The sequence below is a fragment of the Dendrobates tinctorius genome, unplaced genomic scaffold (genome assembly GCF_039654945.1).
Source record: "Dendrobates tinctorius isolate UK_male_01 unplaced genomic scaffold, ASM3965494v1 ptg000046l, whole genome shotgun sequence".
NCBI classification, from domain to species: Eukaryota; Metazoa; Chordata; class Amphibia; order Anura; family Dendrobatidae; genus Dendrobates; species Dendrobates tinctorius.
This window is the reverse complement of record NW_027361714.1, coordinates 16,196,023-16,220,579: the sequence shown is the minus strand read 5'-3', so window position 1 is coordinate 16,220,579 and position 24,557 is coordinate 16,196,023. Positions and strand designations below refer to the sequence as shown.

General features: G+C 44.5%; 1 protein-coding gene across 2 annotated transcripts in view; it reads left to right on the top strand.

Annotated features, from left to right (window-relative positions):
* LOC141089603 (brefeldin A-inhibited guanine nucleotide-exchange protein 3-like) overlaps nucleotides 1-24,557 on the top strand; it is a 153,095-nt gene that overhangs the window by 106,505 nt on the left and 22,033 nt on the right. Inside the window, exons 6-8 of one of the 2 annotated variants that reach the window (XM_073576112.1) lie at nucleotides 13,800-13,931; nucleotides 14,972-15,094; nucleotides 23,346-23,388. In XM_073576112.1, coding sequence (XP_073432213.1) covers nucleotides 13,800-13,931; nucleotides 14,972-15,094; nucleotides 23,346-23,388 — 298 coding nt within the window. The remainder of the gene's footprint in view (nucleotides 1-13,799; nucleotides 13,932-14,971; nucleotides 15,095-23,345; nucleotides 23,389-24,557) is intronic. The other variant, XM_073576113.1, reaches the window with a different exon arrangement.

Sequence of the window (24,557 nt, the reverse complement as noted above, 5' to 3'; positions counted from 1 at the left end):
AAGCACGGGCAAAGTTTTGTATGCGGTTGTGGGAAGAAGAGCTAAGAGGGGAGTAGAGAAGGAGATCTTGAGAGGATGGAAGGTTGCGTGTAGGTAAATACCGGGAGACCATGTCACAGATGTATGGAGGAGACTCATTGTGGATGGCTTTGTATGTCATAGTTAGGGTTTTGAACTAGAGTCTCTGGACAATAGGAAGCCAGTGAAGGGCTTGGCAGAGAGGAGAGGCTGGGGAATAACAGGGACACAGGTGGATTAGTCGGGCAGCAGAGTTTAGGATAGATTGGAGTGGTGAAAGAGTGCTAGAGGGGAGGCCAGAGAGTAGTAGGCTGCAATAGTCTAGGCGGGAGATGATGAGGGCGTGCACAAGCATTTTCGTCGTTTCTTGGTCAAGGAATGTACAGATCCGGGAAATATATTTTTGAGTTGGAGTTGGCAGGAGGAGGCAAGGGCTTGGATATGTCGCTTGAAAGAGAGCGCAGAGTCAAGGATCACCCCAAGGCACCGTGCATGCGGGACTGGGGTAAGTGAGCAGCCATTGACGTTGATGGATAGGTCTGGTGGAGGGGTAGAGTGAGATGGTGGAAAGATGATGAATTCTGTTTTGTCCATGTTCAGTTTTAAACACCAACTTACAAGTATAATGTGAATAAGGGTTACCTATAACCGACTAACTGAAAAAAACCCTATTAAAATATAACTTTTATTAAGTACAAAAATAACAATATAAAATTGCACAGATGTCCCCTATTATAAAGCCTAGTAAAAAACAGGCTATTGTATTGCTGGAAAGAGATAAGCTATAACAGTTAGACCAAATCATAGAATCATAGAATCGTAGAGTTGGAAGGGACCTCCTGGGCCATCTGGTCCAACCCCCTGCTCAAAGCAGGATTCGCTAAATCATCCCAGTCAGATGTCTGTCCAGCCTCTGTTTGAAGACTTCCATTGAAGGAGAACTCACCACTTCTCGTGGCAGCCTGTTCCACTCATTGATCACTCTAACTGTCAAAAAGTTTTTTCTAATATCTAATCTGTGTCTCCTCCCATTCAGTTTCATCCCATTGCTTCTAGTCTTTCCTTGTGCAAATGAGAATAAAGTTGATCCTTCTACAATGTGACAGCCCTTTAGATATTTGTAGACAGCTATTAAGTCTCCTCTCAGTCTTCTCTTTTGCAAACTAAACATTCCCAAATCCTGCAACCTTTCCTCATAAGACTGGGTTTGCAGACCGGTCACCATTCTGGTCGCTCTTTTCTGAACTTGCTCCAGTTTGTTGATGTCTTTTTTAAAATGTGGTGCCCAAAACTGGACACAATATTCCAGATGAGGTCTGACCAAAGAGGAGTAGAGGGAAATAATGACTTCACGTGATCTAGACTGTATGCTTCTGTTAATACATCCTAGAATTGCATTTGCCTTTTTTGCTGCTGCATCACACTGTTGACTCATATTCAGTCTGTGATCTATTAGTATACCCAAGTCTTTTTCACATGTGCTGTCACTTAGCCCTATTCCTCCCATTCTATATATGCTTTTTCCATTTTTATTGCCCAGATGTAGTACTTTGCATTTCTCCCTGTTAAAAACCATTCTGTTAGTTGCTGCCCACTTCTCCAGTTTATTTAAATCTTTTTGAATCCTCTCTCTCTCTTCTCTAGTATTAGCTATCCCTCCTAGCTTTGTGTCATCAGCAAATTTAATCAGTTTACCCTCAATTCCTTCATCTAAATCGTTGATAAAGATGTTGAACAATACAGGGCCCAGGACAGAGCCCTGTGGTACCCCACTTGAGACATTCTTCCAACTGGATGTGCAGTTATGAATCCACCTAACAGTTGCCTTGTCCATTCCATACTTAATCATTTTTTCAATAAGGATTGTATGAGAGACTTTGTCAAATGCTTTGCTGAAGTCAAGATATACTATATCTACAGCATTTCCTTGATCCAACCAATCAGTGATACCGTCATAGAAGGAAATTAAGTTAGTCTGACATGACTTATTAGTTACAAACCCATGCTGACTCTGTTTAATCACTTCATTCTTATCCAGGTATTGACATACATGTTGTTTAATAATTTGTTCAAAGATCTTTCCTGGTATAGAAGTCAGACTCACCGGCCTATAGTTACCTGGGTCCACCTTCTTCCCCTTTTTGAAGATAGGAACAACATTTGCTCTTCTCCAGTCTTCTGGCACTTCTCCTGTTCTCCAAGAATTTTCAAAGATTATAGAGAGGGGTTCAAAAATTTCTTCTGCTATCTCCTTCAGTACTCTGGGGTGTAATTCATCTGGACCTGGAGACTTGAATTCATTTAGGCTAGCTAAGTGTTTCCTCACTATCTTTCTGTTTATAGATATCCTGGATTCTTCTATTTCCCTTAATAGGACAGTGAATAACAGTTGATGTTACATTTCCTTTCTGAGAGAAAACAGATGCAAAATAGGAATTTAAAAGTTCAGCCTTCTCAACATCCTGTCTTACCATTTCATCATTTTCATCCTGTAAAAATCCTATAGCATCTTTGACTTTTCTTTTACTTTTGACATATCCCCAAAATCCTTTATTATTGCTTTTGACATCTCTTGCAAGCCTCAATTCATTTTCAGCTTTAGATAATCTGATTTGTGCCCTGCAGGTTCTGCAGACAGCATTATATTCTTCTTTAGATATGCCTCCCTCTTTCCATTTTATAAACATTTTTTTCTTCCTTTTTAGCATGTGCTAATCTAACCAGCTAAATCTGCCAATCCAATCATATGGTCAGAAAAACCTGAAACCAAGCAGTTAAAAACTGCAAAATACTATTATAGCCCAAAAACCTCAAAAAACGGAAAATCACCAGATACTGACAACAATAAGCCCATTCATGCAAAAAACAGTACTCGTGAGAGTGTGTGGACTATATCTGAGGAATGATGTTATCATGGATGTCATGGGGTCCTTCTCTGTTATCACACAATCAACAGAGCAAGAGGAGAGTGAACATTTATTTAGGCAAAAATATGAAAGGTCCATATTCAGTCCACCCCACAAAAGATAGATAGTCCAGAATCTGAATGCAGTTCAGTAACAGTATAACATGTCCAGGGAGATGAGAGTCCGAAATCCAGCTGACAGTGATAACATGTTCCATATATTCTTCTTTCTCTCCGAAGTCCAGTCTTCACACCATGCTCTGCACACAGCAACTGACTTGCCCAGCCCCTGTCCTCCCCAGCCCCCTCAATAAGTCCAGGGAGAGTCAAACCGGTTGGGGCGGTTTTCAGGCCTCCCAGACTTGACAAAAGGTGCCTGGGGGATTATGACACTACAGGGGGTCATCAAGAGTCATAGATAAAAGTCAGGCTGCAGACATACAAGGAATCAAGACTAACAGTATGCAAATCAGTGAAATAGCAATATACACAAAATGATATCCATATAGCATATCACACCATCACAATGGACCTCATGGCGATCATTATGAAGGAGTATATATAAACAGATAAGTACTGTTTTTTGCATGAATGGGCATATTGATTTCATTGATTCATCATTGTGTTTAATGGGCAGTTTTATATCTGGGTACTTGATGTGACAATTTATATATACTTCATGTACATAACCTAGTGGTTTTTGGGAAAGGGCATAATTTGCTACAAATTTATATGTGACTGGTTCTACTGTGTGTGAGTGTTGTGCATCTATTCAGACTGTCTGGACTTTTTACCTTTCCTCACATCCATATATGATTGTATAAATCTGCTTTACTGCATTCATGAAGATATTCTAAGCAAATGGATACAGGCCGTCTGGCCCTCTGTTTCTAATCTGTCATCTTATAGGATGATATAGGAGATTAGGGATAGCCATCGCACGGGGGCGCCATTCTCGTATTTCTTAGGGTGCCAACCTCCGTACCTAGGTAGGTGTTCATTTTGTATAGGGCCAGGTCACTCTTTTTCTTCACATCTGCTGAGTGAAATTATCAGATGGTAGCACGTATTATCAATTTTTATACATCTTCTTTATGTCCATTTCCCTTTTTTTCCGTTTTTTGGGCTATAATAGTATTTTGCAGTTTTTAACTGCTTGGATTCAGGTTTTTCTGACCATATGATTGGATTGGCAGATTTAGCTGGTTAGGCTGGAGTCACACATAGCGACTCACCAGCGATCCTGACAACAATATCAATGTGTCAGGATCGCTGGTGAATCGCTTTGTGATCGCTGGTCAGCTGTCAAACAGACAGCTTCACCAGCGATCAGCACAGTGACGCCCGGCGTCGCTGTGCACGTTAGTAACCAGCGCGCTGATGCAGGAAGCTGGAAACTAACGTACACATCGGGAATCCAAGGGACGTGCGCCCCTAGATACCCGATGTGTACGTTAGTTACCAGCTCCCTGCATCAGCGCGCTGGTAACTAACGTACACATCTGGTATCTAAGGGACGCACGTCCCTTGGATACCCGATGTGTACATTAGTTACCAGCAGATCGCTGGTCTCCTGCCTGTCACACTCAGCGATGCGTGGTGGCCAGCGGGAGACCAGCGACCAAAAAAAAGTCATGGCCTTTCCTGCAGCGATCAGCGATACCGGCAGGGGGGCCGGTCACTGATCGCTGTCACACACAGCGATCTCGCTGTTGAGATCGCTGTTGTGTCAAAAAAATTGTGACTCAGCAGCGATCTCGCTAGCGAGATCGCTATGTGTGACGGGGCTTGATTTGGTCTAACTGTTATACCTTATCTCTTTCCAGCAATACAATAGCCCGTTTTTTACTAGGCTTTATAATAGGGGACATCTGTGCAATTTTATATTGTTATTTTTGTACTTAATAAAAGTTATATTTTAATAGGGTTTTTTTCCATGTTCAGTTTTAGAAAGCGAGCAGAAAATAAAGATGAAATAGTGGACAGGCTTTGTAGGATTTTGCTCAGTAAGGAGGTGATGTCGGGTCCAGATAGGTAGATCTGCTTGTCATCAGCATAGAGATGATACTGCAAACCGTGCGATTCTATGAGCTGTCCCAAGCCAAAGGTGTAGATGGAGAAGAGTAGGGGTCCTAGAACTGAACCTTGGGGAACACCGACAGACAGGGGGTGAGGTGCGGAGGTGGTGTGGGAGAGGAAGACACTGAATGTCTGGTCTATTCAATATGACGAGATCCAGGATAGGACCAAATCTGTGATGCCAAGAGATGAGAGAATCTGAAACAAAAGGGAATGGTCTACAGTGTCAAAGGCAGAAGACAGGTCCAGGAGGAGGAGGACAGAGTAGTGTTGCTTGTTCTTGGCAGTTAGTAGGTCATTGGAGACTTTAGTTAGGGTGGTTTCAGTTGAGTGATGCGGTTGGAAGCCAGATTGTAACTGGTCAAACAGGGAGCAGGAGGAGAGGTGGGAGGACAGTTCAAGATGGACATGCTGTTCCAGTAGTTTAGAGGCATAAGGGAGAAGTGATATTGGGTGATAGCTAGACACGGATGATGAGACAAGGGAGGGCTTTTTGAGGGTGGGTGTGATTGAGGCTTGTTTGAAGGATGAGGGGAAGACACCGTTTGTAAGTGAAAGGTTGAAGAGGTGTGTTAGGGCCCCGTGACACATAACGATGCACCAGCGATCCCGACAACGATGTGACCTTGTTAGGATCGCTGGTGTGTCGCTACATGATCGCTGGTGAGCTGCCAAACAGGCAGCTTCACCAGCGATCAGCACCAGCGACAGGAGGGTAACAAGCGACGCACTTCGCTTAGTTACTCACTGTGTAACCTTAGTTACCAGTGTGCTGGTGCAGGGAGCTGGTAGCCAAGGTACACATGGGGTTTCTAAGCAGCGCGCGGCACAGAGGCGGGTGAAGGTAAGGTCCAGCGTGTGGCCATCTTTGTGAGTGGCCGCCGAGGACCATTAAGTGAGGCTAAAGGAGGCAGTCAGGGATAAAAGTTTAAAGGCAGCTGAGGTGGAAGTGTCGATGGGGATGTTGAAGTCACCCATGATGATAGTGGGGATGTCGTGATACAGACAAGGCGCGCACTCTGTGGATATGAGGTAGGTGCAAGCTGAACCTGGAACTTAGTCCAGACAGTCATCCAGTGAAGAGAAAACAGCTGCACTATGAGAAATTTTGATTTTCAATGCAAAAAATTTTTTTTATTATTGAAGACACCACAGGGGAATAGTGCGTTGAGGTAACGTTTCGACCCTATGTCGGGTCTTTTTCAAACCTCACTAGAAGAGACACATACAAAGATAGACATTAGGATATATACAGTGATAATCACAAAAATGTACAAACTCTGTAGAGGTTTAAACAGATATACATATTTACACAATTACATATTTACACTATATACAAAATCATCATATACAGGATCGTTGTGTGCAAAATCATTATAGAACAAAATTGTACAAATCAATCAGCCCATAGGATGTTGGAGTTAGATCCAGTAAATATTGATTGAAGCAGATGTGGAACTGGGTTACGGCGAGGCCGGCATAATGGAGCAAATCACATAAATGCAACATAATCAGGCAGTGCAAGCATGGAGACTGACCTTAAAGCACAAGAGAAAAAGAAGCAATCACGGCAGTATGAATGTGCAGGAGGGGCTGAAAAAGGAGGAAACAATCTAGAGGTTTGGATCAGTATAGGACACTGCAGTAGGGAAAAGAAAGGGGGTAGGAGGGACAGAGGAGAGGCATACCTAAAGTGCCATAAGTAGAAGTCCGGTCTGGCAGGGACCAGGCAGAGGTCCTAAGATGCATTGAAAATCAAAATTTCCCAGAGTGCAGCTGTTTTCTCTTCACTGGATAGTGGGGATGTCAGCAGAAAAGAAATGAAGTAGTCAGGTGGTGAAGTGGTTGAGGAAGGTGGAGATGGCTAGTACTGTGGGGCAGTAGATGACAGTCAGCTGGAGGTTGGAGGGGGAGTAGATGCGGACGGAGTGCACCTCAAACTAGGGAAGAGTAGCGGAGGGTGGGAGTGGAATTGGGATAAAAGAGCAGGCATTGGACAGGAGAAAGCCAACTCCTCCACCACGTTTGTTGCTGGGGCGAGGGGTGTGAGAGAGATGGAATCCGTCATAAGAAAGTGCAGCAGGAGAGGCTGTGGCAGAGGGGGTGAGCCAGGTTTCAGTGATGCCAAGGAAGTAGAGTTTGTTAGTGAAAAGAGGTCATGGATATAGGACAGTTTGTTGCAGACAGAGCATGGGTTCCATAGTGCTCCAGATAGGGGGACTCGGGGAGTGGGGGCTGGATGAATGGATATGAGGTTTTCATGATTGCGAAAATTTGTACAGGGTCGTGGCAGGGTGTTAGAAATGAGTGTGGGGATGTATTGAGGAGGACCAGGATTTGGGGATATGTCACCAGCAATGAGGAGTGGGAAGAGGATAGGACATGATGTGGCCATGTGTGTCTGGGAAAAAAAGGATTGTATGTGGAGGAACAGTTCTGAGGAGGAGGTGAGATGGCTGGGGAGGATGGAAGGAGATGTGACTAGTTCCTTACTAGGTGGAGGGATTACAGGAGATAGTAAGAAATAAAGTAGTATGGGGGGTGAAAGTGAAAAGAAACAGGAACATTGTAGTGGTTTTCTATCCCATTACCTTACAGTCAATTCCAGTCCAATTCTAGTCTAATTCAAAGTTTTGTACTTAAAAAGATGTACTGTAGTTATCGGAGTTTGATGAACTCTTAGAGAAAGCCGGGGATGATAAAAAGAAGTTCCCAGTCTACCGAATCCTTCTTACAGACGTCCCTTTACCAGGAAAGGCTATTTCCGTAGAAGGCCGTCCAGAGATCAGGGCAGATGGGATGACAAAAGAAGGAGAGGTACAGGTTTCATGTTCGGAGGAGGGGGGCGTCAAGAAGGTCCAGCACGTGACACTAAAAAACCTCCCCAATGACTAGTTGCTCCGGTAGGGGGGAGACTAGCTGCCTTCTACCCAGCCTGGTCCATGATTTCCAATAGCAAATGGATACTAGGGTTGATAGCTGCGGGTCTACGCCTAGAATTCGCCCGGGTTCCCCAAGATCGATTTAAGGTCACCCCGCTCAGGTCTTCCACACCAGAACAAGCTGCCCTGGAGTCCGAGGTGCATGATCTCTGCCGCAAGAGGGTCCTAACGGTGGTCCCAGAGGAAGAAACGGGGAAAGGGTTTTACTCCCCCCTGTTCCTGGTCCGTAAACCAGACGGGTCCTTTAGGACTATAATAAATCTTAAATCCCTCAACGAATTCCTGGTCATACGCCCGTTTAAGATGGAGACAATTAAATCAACAATAAAATTGCTGTTTCAAAACTGCTTTATGGTGGTGTTAGATTTAAAGGACGCTTACTACCATATTCCCATTCATGCAGCTCATCAGCGGTTTCTCAGAGTGGCGGTTCAGCTGGATGGGTCAGTCCAACATTTCCAATATGCGGCCCTCCCCTTTGGGGTGGCAGTCGCTCCCCGTGTGTTTACCAAAGTAGTAGCGGAAGTTATGGCCCATCTACGTGAATCAGACATTCTTGTGATCCCCTACTTAGATGACTTCCTGATCGTAGGGAAAACAGCAAAGCATTGTTTGGAACAGCTACAAAGGGCAATGTCTACCCTAGAGGGGTTAGGATGGCTGCTTAACATTAAAAAGTCTTGGTTACAGCCGGTGAGAGTCCAACAATTCTTGGGCCTGATCCTAGATTCTGAGAAACAGGAATGCCGTCTGCCCCCGGAGAAGCTTGTTCGCCTACACTATCAGGTCCTGAACGCTTGCAATAACCCCACCATGTCCCTCAGGAAAGCCATGTCCCTTCTGGGTTCCCTCTCGTCCTGTATCCCGGCAGTCCAGTGGGCACAGTTTCATACAAGAAAACTGCAGGGCGAGGTCTTAAGGCATCAAAGAATCCTTGAGGGTTACTTAGAGGGCCAGCTAACCTTGTCCCGAAACACAAGGGAGTCCCTAGAGTGGTGGCTAGACAAGGATAATTTATCCAAAGGGGTCCCCTGGGAGTATGACATATCCCGCATAATCACCACGGATGCTAGCCCTACCGGTTGGGGGGCGCATATGGGGGAGATCCTAGTTCAGGGCCTATGGGAGCATCATCAGATAGAAATGTCATCTAACCTGAAAGAGTTGACAGCAGTAGAGCAGGCAGCTAAGGAGCTACTTGTGTATCTACAGGGCCATCATGTACGAGTGTTCTCCGACAATCAGGTCATCGTGGCTTATATCAACCACCAAGGCGGAACTCGTTCCAAACCCCTGTGATGAATGTGGCAGAACGGTTGTTCCGGCTAGCAGAGCAGCATTTTCAATCTTTATCAGCTCTACATATAAAAGGGAAGGAAAATATCACAGCAGATTTCCTAAGCCGCAATCCATTACAACAAGGAGAATGGTCCCTAAGCACCTCCATCTTCGACCTGATTGTACAAAAATGGGGACAACCAGAGGTAGATCTCTTCGCTACCAGGGAAAACAGAAAATTAAAACAATTTTGTTCCCTAAATCCCAGAGAGAACCCCCTGGCAGTAGATGCCTTTCTGATAAAGTGGGACTTCAGGCTAGCATATGCCTTCCCTCCCCTATCTCTACTACCCATAGTGATGAAGAAAATCAGGAGAGACAGAGCAAGGGTGATAGTTATCGCTCCATTTTGGCCCAGGAGGGCTTGGTTTTCTTGCCTCAGGACCATGTCGGGTGTCCGACCCTTGGGTGCTTCCGGACATCCCGGATCTCCTATCCCAGGGCCCAGTGTTCCATCCTCAGGTGGCTGGCCTACATCTGACGGCGTGGAGTTTGAACGGACACTGCTGAGAAAAAAAGGCTTCTCCCCAGACCTAATTAACACCCTACTTAAAAGTAGAAAAGTCATCACTACCAAAATCTATGTCAGAATTTGGAAAAAATTCCTGCAGAACTCTGGAGTGGTCGCTGGCGGTTCGGCACCTGTAAACCAAATCTTAGAGTTTCTACAGAAAGGTCTGGATATGGGGCTCTCCACTAGTACCCTTAAAGTACAAGTATCAGCCTTGGGGGCCCTCTTTAGCTGCAACATCGCGGGTAATTACTGGATCAGTAGATTCATTAAGGCAGCAGGTAGATCCAGGCCAATAGCGAAAGATAGATTCATGCCGTGGGACTTGAACCTAGTCCTCACGGCTATGACAGAAGCCCCATTCGAACCTATCTCATCAGCTTCCATAAAAAACCTGTCCCTCAAAGTAGCCTTCCTGGTAGCTCTAACCTCAGCTCGTAGGGTAAGCGACATCCAGGCATTATCTAGACGTCCTCCTTATATACAGTTCAAGGACGATAGGGTAATACTCAGACCTGATCCGGCGTATTTACCTAAGGTAGTTTCCAGCTTTCATAGGATACAGGAGATAGTCCTTCCTCCCTAATCCAGCTAATGAGAAGGAAGAGAAACTTCACACCTTGGATGTTAGGAAATGCCTCATAGAATATCTGGCAGTTACCGATCCCTGGAAAAAAGATAATGCCCTGTATGTCTCCCATCAAGGCCCTAGGTTGTAGAGCATCAAAAAATACACTAGCCAGGTGGATTAGAGAAGCGATCTCGATAGCATACATCTCAAAAGGCAGGTCGCCACCCCGGAAGCTGAGGGCGCATTCCACCAGAGCCATGGCGACCTCGTGGGCCGAGAGATCAGAAGTTTCCATTGACCAGATATGTAAGGCGGCTACTTGGTCCTCTCCGAGCACCTTTTATAGTCATTATAGGCTAGACTTGGGTGCTTCCACAGACCTCTCCTTTGGTATAAGGGTGCTGCAGGCTGTAGTCCCTCCCTAAATAGGTTTACTCTCTGTAATTCTCTCAGGTGGTGCTGTCATGGACGACCGATAAAGTCTTAGTTACTCACCGGTTAACGGTGTTTTTCGGAGTCCATGACAGCACCCGTATATTCCCTCCCTTTAGTTTAATTTGGGTGTGCACTTCTTCCTCTTGTATGTACACTGGTATGGAATAGTTGTGTAAAAGTATTGTATATAAATTATGCTATTAACCATTGTGGTCCTCTTGTGCTCTGTAATCCAACTGATGTGTGGGAGAGGTGCCGCCCTTTTGTATCTGTAGGTTTCCTGTTCCTGAAGGGCGGATCCCCTCTCTCAGGTGGTGCTGTCATGGACTTCGAAAAACACTGTTAACCGGTGAGTAACTAAGACTTTTTCGCTTTATAAGACGCTCCGGATTATAAGACGCACTAAAAATTTTGAGGAGAAAAATAAGAAAAAAATATTTTTTAATAAAATGGTGGTGCTTCTTATAATCCTTGCATCTTATTTCTTACCGGGGTTGGTGGTTGCGGTGTAGCGGGGTCCCAGGCTCGTTGCTGGAGGAGGCAGGCGTGGAGTAATGCTGCAGGCCGCATTCAGGGATGAGGGGGGCTCTGATGTGTGTCGCTGCTGCAGGGTTCTTGTGCTGCTGCAGGGTCTTGTGCTGCTGCCGGGTTTCTCCGTGTGTTCGGCGGTTGCTGGCCGTTGCTGCGGGTGTCTCCGATGCCCAGCGGTGCTGCGTGTGTGCCCGGTGCTCTGCCGACATTGTGCGACAGGCCAGAGCCCCGGCATTTCCACGGTTCCCTGTGTGTGTGCGGTGGTTGCGGTAAAAAATGGCCGCCAGCGCTTGCGCAGATGGGATCTCGGGACCCAGCTCTCGAGAGATGAGATCTCAGCACTGAAATCTCATCTCTCGAGAGCTAGGTCCTGAGATCCCATCTGCGCAAGCGCCGGTGGCCATTTTTGACTGGAACCACTGCGCACACACAGGGAACCGAGGAAATGCTGGGGCTCTGGCCTGTCGCACAATGTCGGCAGAGCCCCGGGCAGCGCCGGGCACACACGCAGCACCGCTGGGCATTGGAGACACCCGCAGCACCGGCCAGCAACCGCCGGACACCCCCTGATCATGGCCTATGGTAAGGCATGTCCGCTTTGTAAGACGCACCCCCATTTTCCCCCCAAATTTGGGGGAAAAAAAGTGCATCTTACAAAGCGAAAAATACGGTACTTTGAAAGATGCATGGATCAGACTTATGGGTCTGAATATATATCGAGTTAAGGGCAATCAGGCTTGAGGGGGAGGTGGGTGAGAATAGTCAGACCAAATGAACAGAGTTAGGTATGTGCACACGTTGCGGATTCTGCTGCGGATTTTTCCGCATGGATTTGCTAAATCTGCAGGAAAAATGACCTGCGTTTTACCTGCGGATTTAATGCAGATTTACTGCGGATTTTCTGCAGATTTTGTGCGGATTCCACCTGCATTTTAACACCTGCGGATTCCTGTAATGGAGCAGGTGTAAAACGCTGCGGATTCCGCACAAAGAATTGACATGCTGCGGATTCAAATACGCGCAGAAAAATCCGCAGCATGTGCACAGCGTTTTTCATTTTACATTGACTAAAATGGTACTGTACACCGCAGGAGAATCTGCTGCGGATCCACAGCAGAATCCGCAATGTGTGCACATACCGTTTGCCCCCCCCACAAGTTTTGTGACGCAACAGCGATCTCACCAGCGAGATCGCTGTGTGTGACACTAACCAGCGACCGGCGGCCCCCCTGCCGATTATCGCTGATCGTCTTGGAATGGCCAGGACATTTTTTTGATCGCTGGTCTCCCGCTGGCCAGCACGCATCGCTGCGTGTGACAGGCGGGAGACCAGCGATCAGCGCGCTGGTAACTAAGGTAAACGTCGGGTTTCTAAGCGGCGCAGCGCGCAGCGCTTAGAAACACGATGTGTACCTTGGTTACCAGCTCCCTGCACCAGCGCGCTGGTAACTAGGGTACACAGTGGGTAACTAAGCAACATGCGTCGCTTGTTACCCGCATGTCGCTGGTGCTGATCGCTGGTGAAGCTGCCTGTTTGGCAGCTCACCAGCGATCATATAGCGACACACCAGCGATCCTGACCAGGTCATATCGTTGTCGGGATCACTGGTGCGTCGCTATGTGTGACGGGGCCTTAGACAAAGGTCATAAAAGAGAGGGAGGGGTAGGAGTGACCACTCAAAGATATGCTAGAGTACTAAATCAAGAGGAGTGAAACAGATCGTGGCAAAAGAAATGATAGGTAGGAACACATACCACTCCACGCAGATAAGACACTACATAAGACACTGCGGTTTATCTCCTGGGAATACGAAAACATTGGGCTTTGGGATTAAACAGTATACATGATTCTTTTCTCCCTGACTTCATCAGTTGGCGTAGAGTTGTGCGGATCCTCTACACATTACATGATTGGCTGGCACTGATAAAATAGGTAATTAGTGGTAATCTGTGGCTCGGCCACAACATGTGTGGCCACTAACACTACTAAAAAGCAAAGAAAAGGCCTTAGTTGTACTGCAGCTGTCGTCTTGCTCACAAGAGTGTCTATATCATAATGAGAAAGACCTTTGGGTCATTCTCCTTACTTTTATTTCCATGAAACATATTCTAATAGAGTTTTATTTTTGTATACACATGGTCTTCTAGCCTAGGTATTTATAACGTTTTCTAGAAGAAATGCGGCTTCCTATAACGGATGTGATGCGCTTTACAGATATATAGGAATGGTCTGCCTCCAGTACACTGTATAGAGTTTATGCATTTGAGACCATATACCTGCTCCAGCCACAGAGCTCTACTTTGTTTCATGAAGGAACTATTACGCCTTGGTCTCTAGTTAGTACTAGCATATATTTATGATTGTGTGCGTGGCTCCATTTTTCCACATCTCATATCTGCGTTTCATGTGTCAGTTTTCCTCTTTGTGTTATGCTTTTACTGCTTGTGGTTTTGCTCTTCCATCTGTAGTTGTGTTTGGCATGCCATAAAAAAGGATCCCGTCGCTTGCATGAAATAATACGAGAGTCCATTGCACACGTCCTAATTGCTTTATGCCATCGCATTTTCCTTGGCCCCTTGCAGCCCACTGCTTTTTTCGAGGTATCCTGTTATTTACTAATGTACTAATGTATGTATGTGGATAAGTTACTTTTATTTTTTCATTTACCTGATCTCCCATTATATCAATAGAGAGAGTTTGCATAAAGTTAAGGTCTTGTATAACCCCTCCCTATACATATGCTTCCTTTGATATTTTGCATTTTAGCCTATTACTTGTGTATGTGACCGTATTTACACCGAGACACAAGACTGATGCACTGCCGGATGCAGCAGCCCCCAATGATAAGCGCAGGGGCAGCACATGTGAAATATACTGGGGAAACAACCACACTCATGCCTGCCTTTCAGCTCTTATTTTTCATTTTTTTTGCACGGTTCAGCTAGGCCCTTTTAGTGATGGCTTGGGGAATTAGTTGTGGGGTGTACTTATATAGTGCTGGGCTGCCCGCCTGATGTAATAGTATTGGTGTCACTAATAGTCTGTAAGCCAGACACTGTGCAGTACATGTGCGGGTGACTGGCGCCCTATACAAGCCTTATTATTATTTATATAGCGCCATTAATTCCATGGTGCTGTACATGAGAAGGGGGGTTACATACAAAGTTATAGATATCGTTAGCAGCAAACAAACTTATCTACGTACATTTGTAATATTAGGCCTCCACCCGTCCATGACTGTTAGGTGTGTGAACCGTGGTTTCATCGGTAATTTTCACATGTGCTGCCTCTGCCTTTATGAGTGGGGGCTTCTACATCCTGCGCTGCATTAGTATAGTGTTTTAGTAAGCATGGCTGCCCTTTTTCTCTTTTTTTTGTCCTTTTTTGTGAATCCTATAATAAGTGGGGAAGTTATTTATTTTCAGGATGTGAAGTAGTTACCATATTCATTTATACCTGCCCTTTACACCTTTCGAGACTTTTTTTTTTGTGAACTGATGGTCGTGACATTTAACGGTGTCAATATAGTGACTTCTATAAAAAAATCTGTCCCATATAGATATATGGGAGAAACTGGTGTCCTGCGTTCAGTCATTCTTTTGTAGATTGTGACATTACTGTTCCTGCTGTTTCCCCGCAGATCTGCATTGAAACCTATGTATCAAGCTGTCACCAGCGAAGCATTAACACGGCTGTACGAGCCACGCTCAGTCAGATGTTAAGTGACTTGACATTACAATTGCGTCAAAAGCAGGACAGCCCGGTGAGACGTCATATATTTCTAGATATATATATTTTTTCTGCAGGTAAATCTATGTTTCCGACAATGCCAGGGATTAGCAGCAGTTATGAGCTAATGTGCTGGGATAAGGTGTTGTCCGCGTGCAATGTTTGACCCCTGAAAATATTGTACATGTATAAATTATTCTAAAAAAAAAAAAAATGAAACATGAACTTAAATTAATAAATTTCATTTTTTTTTATTAATCAATTAATATTTGTTAAATTAATAATAACATGAAACCGTTACTCTTCTTTACTATTCTACTTTTCTAGTATTAGTCAAAGGGTTCTTCTGAAGTAGTGTCTTCAGGAGCGCAGTGCTCCTCTGCCTCCCAGCTGTTTGCTCTGCTGAGATCGGTGCGCCCCTGAAGATGAGCCGGCTGTAGAGCCGTCTTGCGCCATATGCTCCTTACCTGGGCATCCATCCACTCTGAGACTGCAGGGTGGTCGGTAACCTAGGCATTGAGCGATACGCTTAGTAAAAAGAATTCTCAAGAATGGAGGGATTTTTAATTCTAAGAAGTAAATTTCAAAGTTGGTGGTTTTTATAAGCACTTTGCAGTTTTACCCATTTACGAACCTTAGACAGTCCCCATAAATGAGAACATACAAAATTGCTCTTAAACCGCTGTATGTGAAACCAGCCTTGGGGTAGGTGCGCACGACGTCATTTTACAGGCAGATACCAAAAAAGACGCCAGAGATGTTTCAGGGAAAACAGCGCTGTGTGCATACACCCTAATGATGTGTTGGCACTGAGTTTTTAGAGCAGAAATTGAGTGGAAACTCCGAATCCTTCTCCAAAAACATGGAGTTTCTGCTCCGAAAACTCAGCAAAAACAAAACACACACCCTTTTAGTGGTAGGTCGGTTTATATGTGTACACGATGTGTAGAGATTTGGATGCACCTTACCTCCAATTATATGGAGTGCAGACATGTCGGTCCAACCGGGTCCTGGTGCCTGAAAGGGCTTAAAGACACCTTTGCCACATAAGAAGAGACCACCTTAATAAACATCACATGCATTTGGGGCCCTAGTATTCACATTCTTGCAGTTGGTTGTGTTTGGAGTTTCTGCAGTTTCCCTATGACAAGACTGAGCAAGCAGTGAGTATTGTCGTGGGATTGGGATGTGATATTCTTGTATAATCCACTTCCAAAGTAAGAAATGAGGGAAGAAGTTCAATTATAAGATATTAGTTAATTTGCCTATTTAATAACTAGCGAATCTCGTGTGTGAGAGTATAGCGGGCTGCAGCATCCAGACATGCCTTCTGGTGTTACGATATGCTAGTTACTCATGCCGTCAAGCTTTGTACGCGGGGCGTTTCCAGCCCCGCGGCTCTGTGAGTCAGCAGACACCTTGGCAGTGGCCATATGTTGTAGTATATGTTCTCTTCTTGAATATGCAGCGTGAATGCAGTTGTGGACTGACCGAACTTATTTAGGCAGATGCAGTAAATGAAATAAACACAACAGCTCAACGCTGCCAAGACTACTAACGTAAAAATTCAATGCTATGTATATAATGGCATGTTTGGTTCATGAGCAACCCCCTTCTTCTACGTTCGGCATTACTCTTATTTAAAGGGAACCTGTCAGCAGGATTGCGCACAGTAACCTACACACAGCGTCAGGTCAGCGCCAGTATACTGATTACAATGATACCTTGGTTGATGAATTCCGTCTTGTGGTTGTTGTTGTTTAATCTTTACTTTCAGTTTTGAGTTAACGATATGCTTGTGCTCTGGGGCGGCCTGTGGGGGTCTTCATGTGGTGCTCTGATTAGGTATTCATTTGTATGGCTTCTGATAGGTCGCTGATCCCTCACTGACCTGCCCCCTAGTTTACATAATGAATATTATACAGTATGTATGGGAAAAAAAGAAAAAACCCTTCTGTAGGCAATTCATGTATGCTGTGGTTGATGGGCATACATGAATTGCCCAATTTATGGCTAAAACCTGCACTTTTGTAAGTACATCTGAGTAATAACACAATTTAGATTTAATGTTTTCAGTGTTTGGTTCCATATATCTTGGCTTATATAGAGTGCTGCTGCGTTTTCTTTTTCATATATATAAGGCCTGCCCTGGGGCACGAGCATATCATGAATTCTAAAATAAAGATTAAACAACAACCACAAGGCGGATTTCATCAACCCAGGTGTCATTGTAATCAGTATAAGGACGCCAACCTGACAGTATCTCTAGGTTACTCAGCACAATCTTGTTGACAGGTTCCCTTTACAGAGTAGTTGTCAGTTCCTGAAAAATTGAGCAAAATACCTTGTAAAAAATCCCTGCTCTACCCTGATTCTGCCCCTCTTTCCATTTTGCACTGCCTGCATTGCGGAGATATTTACATTTGTTTCTTTTGGAGCGCAGGATGTGAAATCTCTGCTTGCAGTCCAACGGGGTGTTTCTTCAGTCTTCTCTGGAGACTTGCTTTATGCCTCATAAGCGCTGTCAATCACAGGCATCGTCTGAGACTGCTAAACGGTTAGATTAGCTCCTGAGCTGTGATTTGGCAGTGTCTGGGAGGGAGTGGTGAAAGTGCATATCCCCAGAAAAGACTGCAAAGTAACACCCAGTTGGATTGCAAGCCAAGATTTCACATAGTGAATATCCTGAAGAAACCAAAGTGAATTTCTCCGTAATGGAGCAACGCAGTTCAAAATGGACAATAGCGGATATTTACTCCATGTTTTGAGCAAGTGACAGGTCTTTATTAAAAGTAAATTGTGAAGCTAATTTATCAGCCCTAGTAACATTTCTAACGTAACACTTAACCTATAAATGCTTCTTCACATTTCTTTGTATGTTTTCTTTTTCTTTTCCTTCTCTTTTATCCAGTAAAAGATTATAAGATGGCGTGCTGTATGGTAATTACCAGTGAAGAGTAATTTGGGTTTTGAAATCAAGAAGAGTCTTCAAACTCGTCCCCATTGATTAACATTTGCCCAGCTGAGCTTCGGAGGATGTCAGGATGAGAGTGCTGGGGAAATGTTAACTAAGTTGGCAGGGATGGGTTAGGAGACTGTGCTGCCTGAATTGTCTGATTGGCAGCACTCAGATGACTCTTCACGTGTTATGCGAGCATGCTCGGGAGCTAACCGAGCGTCTTTGGCGTGCTCGAAAAATATGTTGCCGTCCACGCAGCTGCATGTCTCACAATTGTTGGACAGCCGTGACACATGCAGGGACTGCCTAACAAACAGGCAATCCCTGTATTGGTTGCGGCTGAAAAACAGTCGCGAGACATATAGCCGCGTAGACTGTAACATTTTTCGAGCACGCCAAAGACACTCGGTTAGCTCCCGAGCATGCTCATATAACACCTTACCCGAACGTAGTCACTCATCACTATGTCTGACGCTCCCCAAGCAGAGAACTCATCTTGACTGCTGCACTCTGCATTGGGACCTGTGGTGGTGACATAGTTGTGAAAGCTGCCCAAAGCTGCACTAATTATCTAGTTCAGCAACCAAGCACTCACTGTGCTGCTCCAAGAAGAAGTGGCAGTAAGGAAGAAGGGAACGAAGCTTTGTGCCCTGGGGCAACCACTACTGTAGATCCCTTCACCCACACTGCATCATTGCATGAATTCAGTTCCAAATCATATAAACTATCAAATATCAGTCCATTAAATGTTACAATGTCAAGAAAAATCAACTTCACAACGCTGCACATACCCAATCAGAGATGACAAAGGTCTCAATTTGAATGCTGCCTCTACAGAACACAGCTGCCAATGACACCTGCTCCACTCTGCATAGGCAGAAACTGAAATGACAAAGGGTGAGCTATACTCTCTCAACTCCGTGCCTCTCCTCTCACTTTTGATTTGTGAGGTGAGAGACAGAGAGCTGCATGGGGTGCTCTCCTGTGCAAAATTGTACAAAAACAACAATCTAGTGTTGTGCATAGGAGTGGGTTTTGAGATGGTTCCCATGGATTTAAGTGCATAAAATACTTGACTTGCTCTGGACGCTGCCAACCCTCTCTACGTCACTGAATGTATGAGGTATAAATTGTAGATTTACCATTAGTTTCTCTGGTTTCAAAATGAAAAATTAAGGTTTATTTGATTTTAAAGTCAGAGGCAGTTCATGTCCTTGGGTTTGATCAGAAATGCTCCAAATTTGTCTGAATTTTCTGTAAAAATAAATCTGCCGTGGAGACCAATTTTGCTCATCTCTCATCCTGAGGCTGTAGAAGTTTTCTACACAGAAATTGACCTGTAGTGCTTACTTTTACATCAGTAACATAGAAATTTTATGTCGAGGAATGGTGTCAGCTTAGCGGATTTTCTCACTGAACTTAAAAAGAAATCTTAAAATCCACAATAAACCCAAGTTGTTGCAGATTACCCTTGGATTTGCCTAAAACCTCAAATCCTTAATAATCAATTAGTTCCTTCATGTTTAAATCTCTGTCCTCGCCTTACTGGTGCTTCCGTAGCAATAACACTCTGATTCTTGAACGGTCACGGTCTACCTGGCCTCCTGCGAGAACGTCTTGGTCCATGTAATCACTGCAGCGTTCACGTGGGATGAGACCTCATCAGATGAGGCAGGTGTACAGACATCAGAAAAAAAGCATTGCTCGGGGAGGATGCATGTAGCAGGCATGGCCAAGGAAATCTGCACCAAACTTACAAAATATGTTTGTATTTGCTGTTACTGATTTCCCTGCAAACTCTTGTGGATATGTCACAGAAAACAAGCCCAAAAATTTTGTGTGGACATATCCTATATCTTGTAGCTTTAAAGTGAACCTGTACTAACCAAGGCAGTATGTCATTCAACAGGACATGCGGAGTAGATTACTATGTAGCTTTATGGAACAAGATTTAGCAGATCTTTTAAAACCCATGCTTACTCTGAGGTCTTATACTGAGGTCTTACAAATCTACAGTACCAATCAAACATTTAGACAGTCATTATACACTGGTTTTCCTTGACGTTGTTGGAATGTGCACATTGTAGATCCAGACTGACTGCTTCAAAATGACAAAGGAACACATGTAGACACAAGGCATAAAGGGTGACACAAACCAGAATAGTTGTTATACCTTAGATTCCTCACAGTAACGCCCTTTTTACTCTGACAACTTTAAAAACCTTTGGCATTCAAACAGCTTCATCAGCTAGTCCACTGGAATGGCTTCCAAAGAACAAGTATGCCTCGTCAAGAGTTCATTTGTAGAATCATTGACCTTCAGAAAGCGTTTGCGTTCATCAGGTGTGTTTTGCAGAGGCAATGTTGGTACGCAGTTCCATACCATACTGAGACCTATTCTACAACTAACTGTTGTAAGTGAAAATATGGCACTAAACACTCCACTAAGCAAAGAAAAATGGAGGTCTGTTATTACTTTAACATGGAGGCAGTTAGTCCGGAAAATTGCTAGAACCTTGAATGTATCCTTAAGTGCAATTATGAAAACCATCAAACTGTCTCATGAAGAAGATCAAGAGTAAACTCTGCTGCAGAGGACAAGTTCAACAGGGTTACAGATGGCCTACAAAACTGCATATTGACAGCACCTCAGTTATTAGTTCTCCTAAATGATGCACAGACATCAAGTAGCTGAAACCTCTCAATACAAGCTGACTAGTAAAGACCATGAAAAGCAGACCTTATATTCATATTGCTGCAAAAAAGGCCACAATTGAAAACCTCAAACAAGAGTGGATTTGTTTGGGTCAAGCAACACAAGGAATGGACATTAGATCAGTGAAAAATTTGTACTGTGGTGTAATGAGTCAAAATTTGAGATGTTTGGTGCCACCCGCCATGTCTTTAAGACGCACACAAGGTGAGCGGAGGGTTTCTACATGTCTGATGCTCACCGTGAAGCATTGAGGTCAATGTTGATGATTTATTCCAAAATCAAGACTCCCAGTGCATGGCTACAACAGCATTGTGCAAAAACATGTCCTTGCATCAGATTTGCATCTCGTGTTAGCGTCATTTGTTTTGGTCTTCAGAAAAAATAAACCGGAACATGTGTTAAACCTTAGATTCTTTAAAATGCCGCCCTTTACGCTGACCGTATTATACTCTGTTGGCATTCTCTCAAACATCTTGTGACCAGAGTTGTGTGACCAAGAAGGAGTGGGATAAAGTGCTGCATCAGATGACATGGCTTCTACTCACACCCAACCTCAACCCAATTGAGATGGTTTGGGATGAGTTGAACCGAAAAGTGAATGCAAAGCAGCCAACAAGTGCTCAGCACCTCGTGAGAACGCTTTCAAACTGTTGGAAGCCATTCCAGGTGACTATCTGATAAAGCTGCTTGTTAAAATGGCAAGGGAGTATAAAGCTTTCATTGGAGTAGTGGGGGGGGTATTTTTAGCAATCTGAAGTTCAACACATTCTGGGTGCTTTCACACATGGTTCTTTACTCTTTCTTTCCATATGTATTATTTTATGGTTTGCTGCCTTCAGACTGAATCTACAATGTACGCTTTCCAATAAGAGCAAAGATAAGGAATACCATTGACCAGTACTTTTATACAGTGGGTGAAATAAGTATTAAACACGTCACTAATTTTCTAAATAAATATGCTATGCTAAAGGTGCTATTGACGTGAGCTTCTCAGTAGATGTCGGTAACGACCCATCCAATCCAGACAGGCAAATAAATCAAACCATATATGTCCATAAATTAAATTGTGTAGTAATAATGAGGCATGACACAGGGAAAAAGTATAAAACATATGTAGAAAGAGAGGTGCACAAAGCCATGGAAAGTCATGACACCAGCTGAAATCTATCAGTAATTAGAAAGTAATCCTGCCACTTAGTGAAAAATATCAGCTAATTCAGCTGTAGGCCTATAAAATGGTGTCTCATTACCAACGTACCACACAAGAAACCTCATGATGGGTAAAACCAGTGAACTATCTCAAGACCTTTGCTACCTTATTGTTACAGGAGCATACCTAAACTACTGAAGGCTCCAGTGAGCACTGTTGGGCCATACTCCTCAAGTGGAAAGAACATCATTTCACCATAAACTAGCCCCGACCAGGTGCTTCCTGCATAAGATCAGACAGAGAAGTGAAAAGAATTACCAGAAGAGTTGTCCAAGAGCCAAGGACCACCTATGGAAAGCTACAGGAAAAACCTGGAATGAGCAGGTACAATTGTTTTAAGAAAATTCAAAGTAATGCAATCAACCTCCATGGCCTGTATGTACACTCACCACCTAAGACTCCATTGTTGAACAAAAAAAATGATCAAGTTCATTTAAAGTTCGCTCAAAAACATTTAGACAAATCTGTGAAATACTGGGAGAATATAGTCTTGTCAGATGAGACCAAAATTGAACTCTTTGGATACCATAATACACACCTTCTGGAGGCCAAAAGGCACTGGATATCACCCTCAAAATGCCATAGAAACAGTGTAGTTGGAGGTAAGAACATCATGGTGTGGGGCTGTTTTTCAGCATATGGTACTGGCAAACTTCATATCAATGATGGAAGAATGAATAGACAAATGTACCTAGACATTCTTGATAAAAATATGCTGCCGTCTACCAGGATGATGAATATGAAAAGCCAAGAAAACGCTCCGAGAAAGAAAACAAAGTTGCTCGACTTGCCCGGCCAGTCACCTGACCTGAATCCAATAGAAAATTTATGGAAGGAACTAAAGCTCAGAATTCATAGAAGGAGCACATGGAAGAATGGGCCAATATCACACCTGAGCAATGCATGCAACTAGTTTCTCCATACAGGATATGTCTTAATGCTGTCCTCACCAACAAAGACTTGTGTACAAAGTATTAATTACATTTCAGTAAGCTTGTTCAATACTGTCACTTCTTATTATTACACACAACTTAATTTGTTGACATCTATTGGGGGTTGTTACTGACATCTGGTGAGAATTTCATGTCAATAGCACCTTTAGAAATATATTTACTTAGAAAATTGGTGACGTGTTCAATACTTATTTCACACACTGTATCTGTATACGCTGCTCTAAAACACGATGATGTCTACTTTAAGGCATTACCCAGAAAAATGGTAAATAAAACTAGATCTACTCTTGCTTGTTCCCCTTGATCATTAGTCACAAAGAATCCCTTTGATATTCTGTCAGTGACTTCCAGACCTTAGTTTCTTTACTATTAGGAGGCTGTCTGTAAGAATTTTGTGTAATTGAATTTTCAAGTAGAGTTCCTAAAGATCTTGTTTAATTTTTATAGAATACCGAAATCCACGAAGCTCTTTTGGAATTCCGTAGCCAAGGTATGTCAATTCTACTCGCTAAATGCTATTCAGAATAGCACCCTGTAAATATGAGGCGTTGTAGATGCTTAACTATGTCATACAAGGAACATATCTCTATATTGCAACTAAGATTCTGTTACCACAGAACACACTGTATTGAAACAATAACTGTCAAGAAATACCGTATTTTTTCCATGGTACATGACGGCACCACGAGAGAGGGGATCCGCCCCACGTGGACAGGAAACCTTCAAGATAAAAGGGGCGGCTCCTCTCTCCGCATCAGTTGGTTTCCTGTCCTCGACGGGGAACCCTCAAGATGAAAGCCTCTTGGAAGATTCCGAGAAGAGGATGCCTGGGCCTGGGTCGGGTGATTAATGGCAGGCATGGGTCTGCTACACCCGACACCGGGTACCGGTAGTCGCCTCGGGGGCCATATATGCCTATGTCCCGCCTGAGCGAAGGCATGGCCACAGCCGGAGGGCAGATGCCCAGGCGAAGCGGGGGACCCTCCAAGATGTCAGCGAGAGGTCCAGGGAGGCCACTGGTAGTGTTCCCTCCCTGTTGACATACAGTGGCCATGCAGCCCGGGAGGCACATCGGTGCCCGGGCAGAGAGCTCCTCGGAGGCCACAGACTGTGTACCCTCCCTGTGAGCACCAGACACCGGACCCCGCAGCGGAGATCTGTAGTTCTACACATACCTGCACCATAGATGGGGTCCACCATGCAGGTAAGAGGTGTCTGGGGGTCCCGAAATACAAGCGCTCACCCGGCCGGGTTCGTATGGCCGCACCGGGAGGCGCGCGCGCTGGGAGCGCGCATCATGGCCGACGAACCGGAAGTGGTTGCGGCGACCCGGAAGTAGAGCGGCGCGCACAGCACCGCGGGGCCTGGGAGAGGCAGAAGGTGTGCACGGCCCGGGGGGGGGCACGCAGAGCGCGCGCACGTCCACACAGCAGGCGCGGCAGGTGCGAGACCAGTTGGTCTAAAAAAAAAAAAAAAAAGGGCTATTTAAGATCGCCAGAAAAAGCGAGCAGGCGTCACAGCACCAATTTGGAGTGGAAGTGACTGCTTGCAGCCATAAGCAGCATAATGGAGAGCCCTTCGCCAGAGCATGTGCAACCGCGCCAGGAGGCAAAAGAGAGGCGGTCGTGCTCAGAGGAGAAAGCAAAGACACGCCGCAGC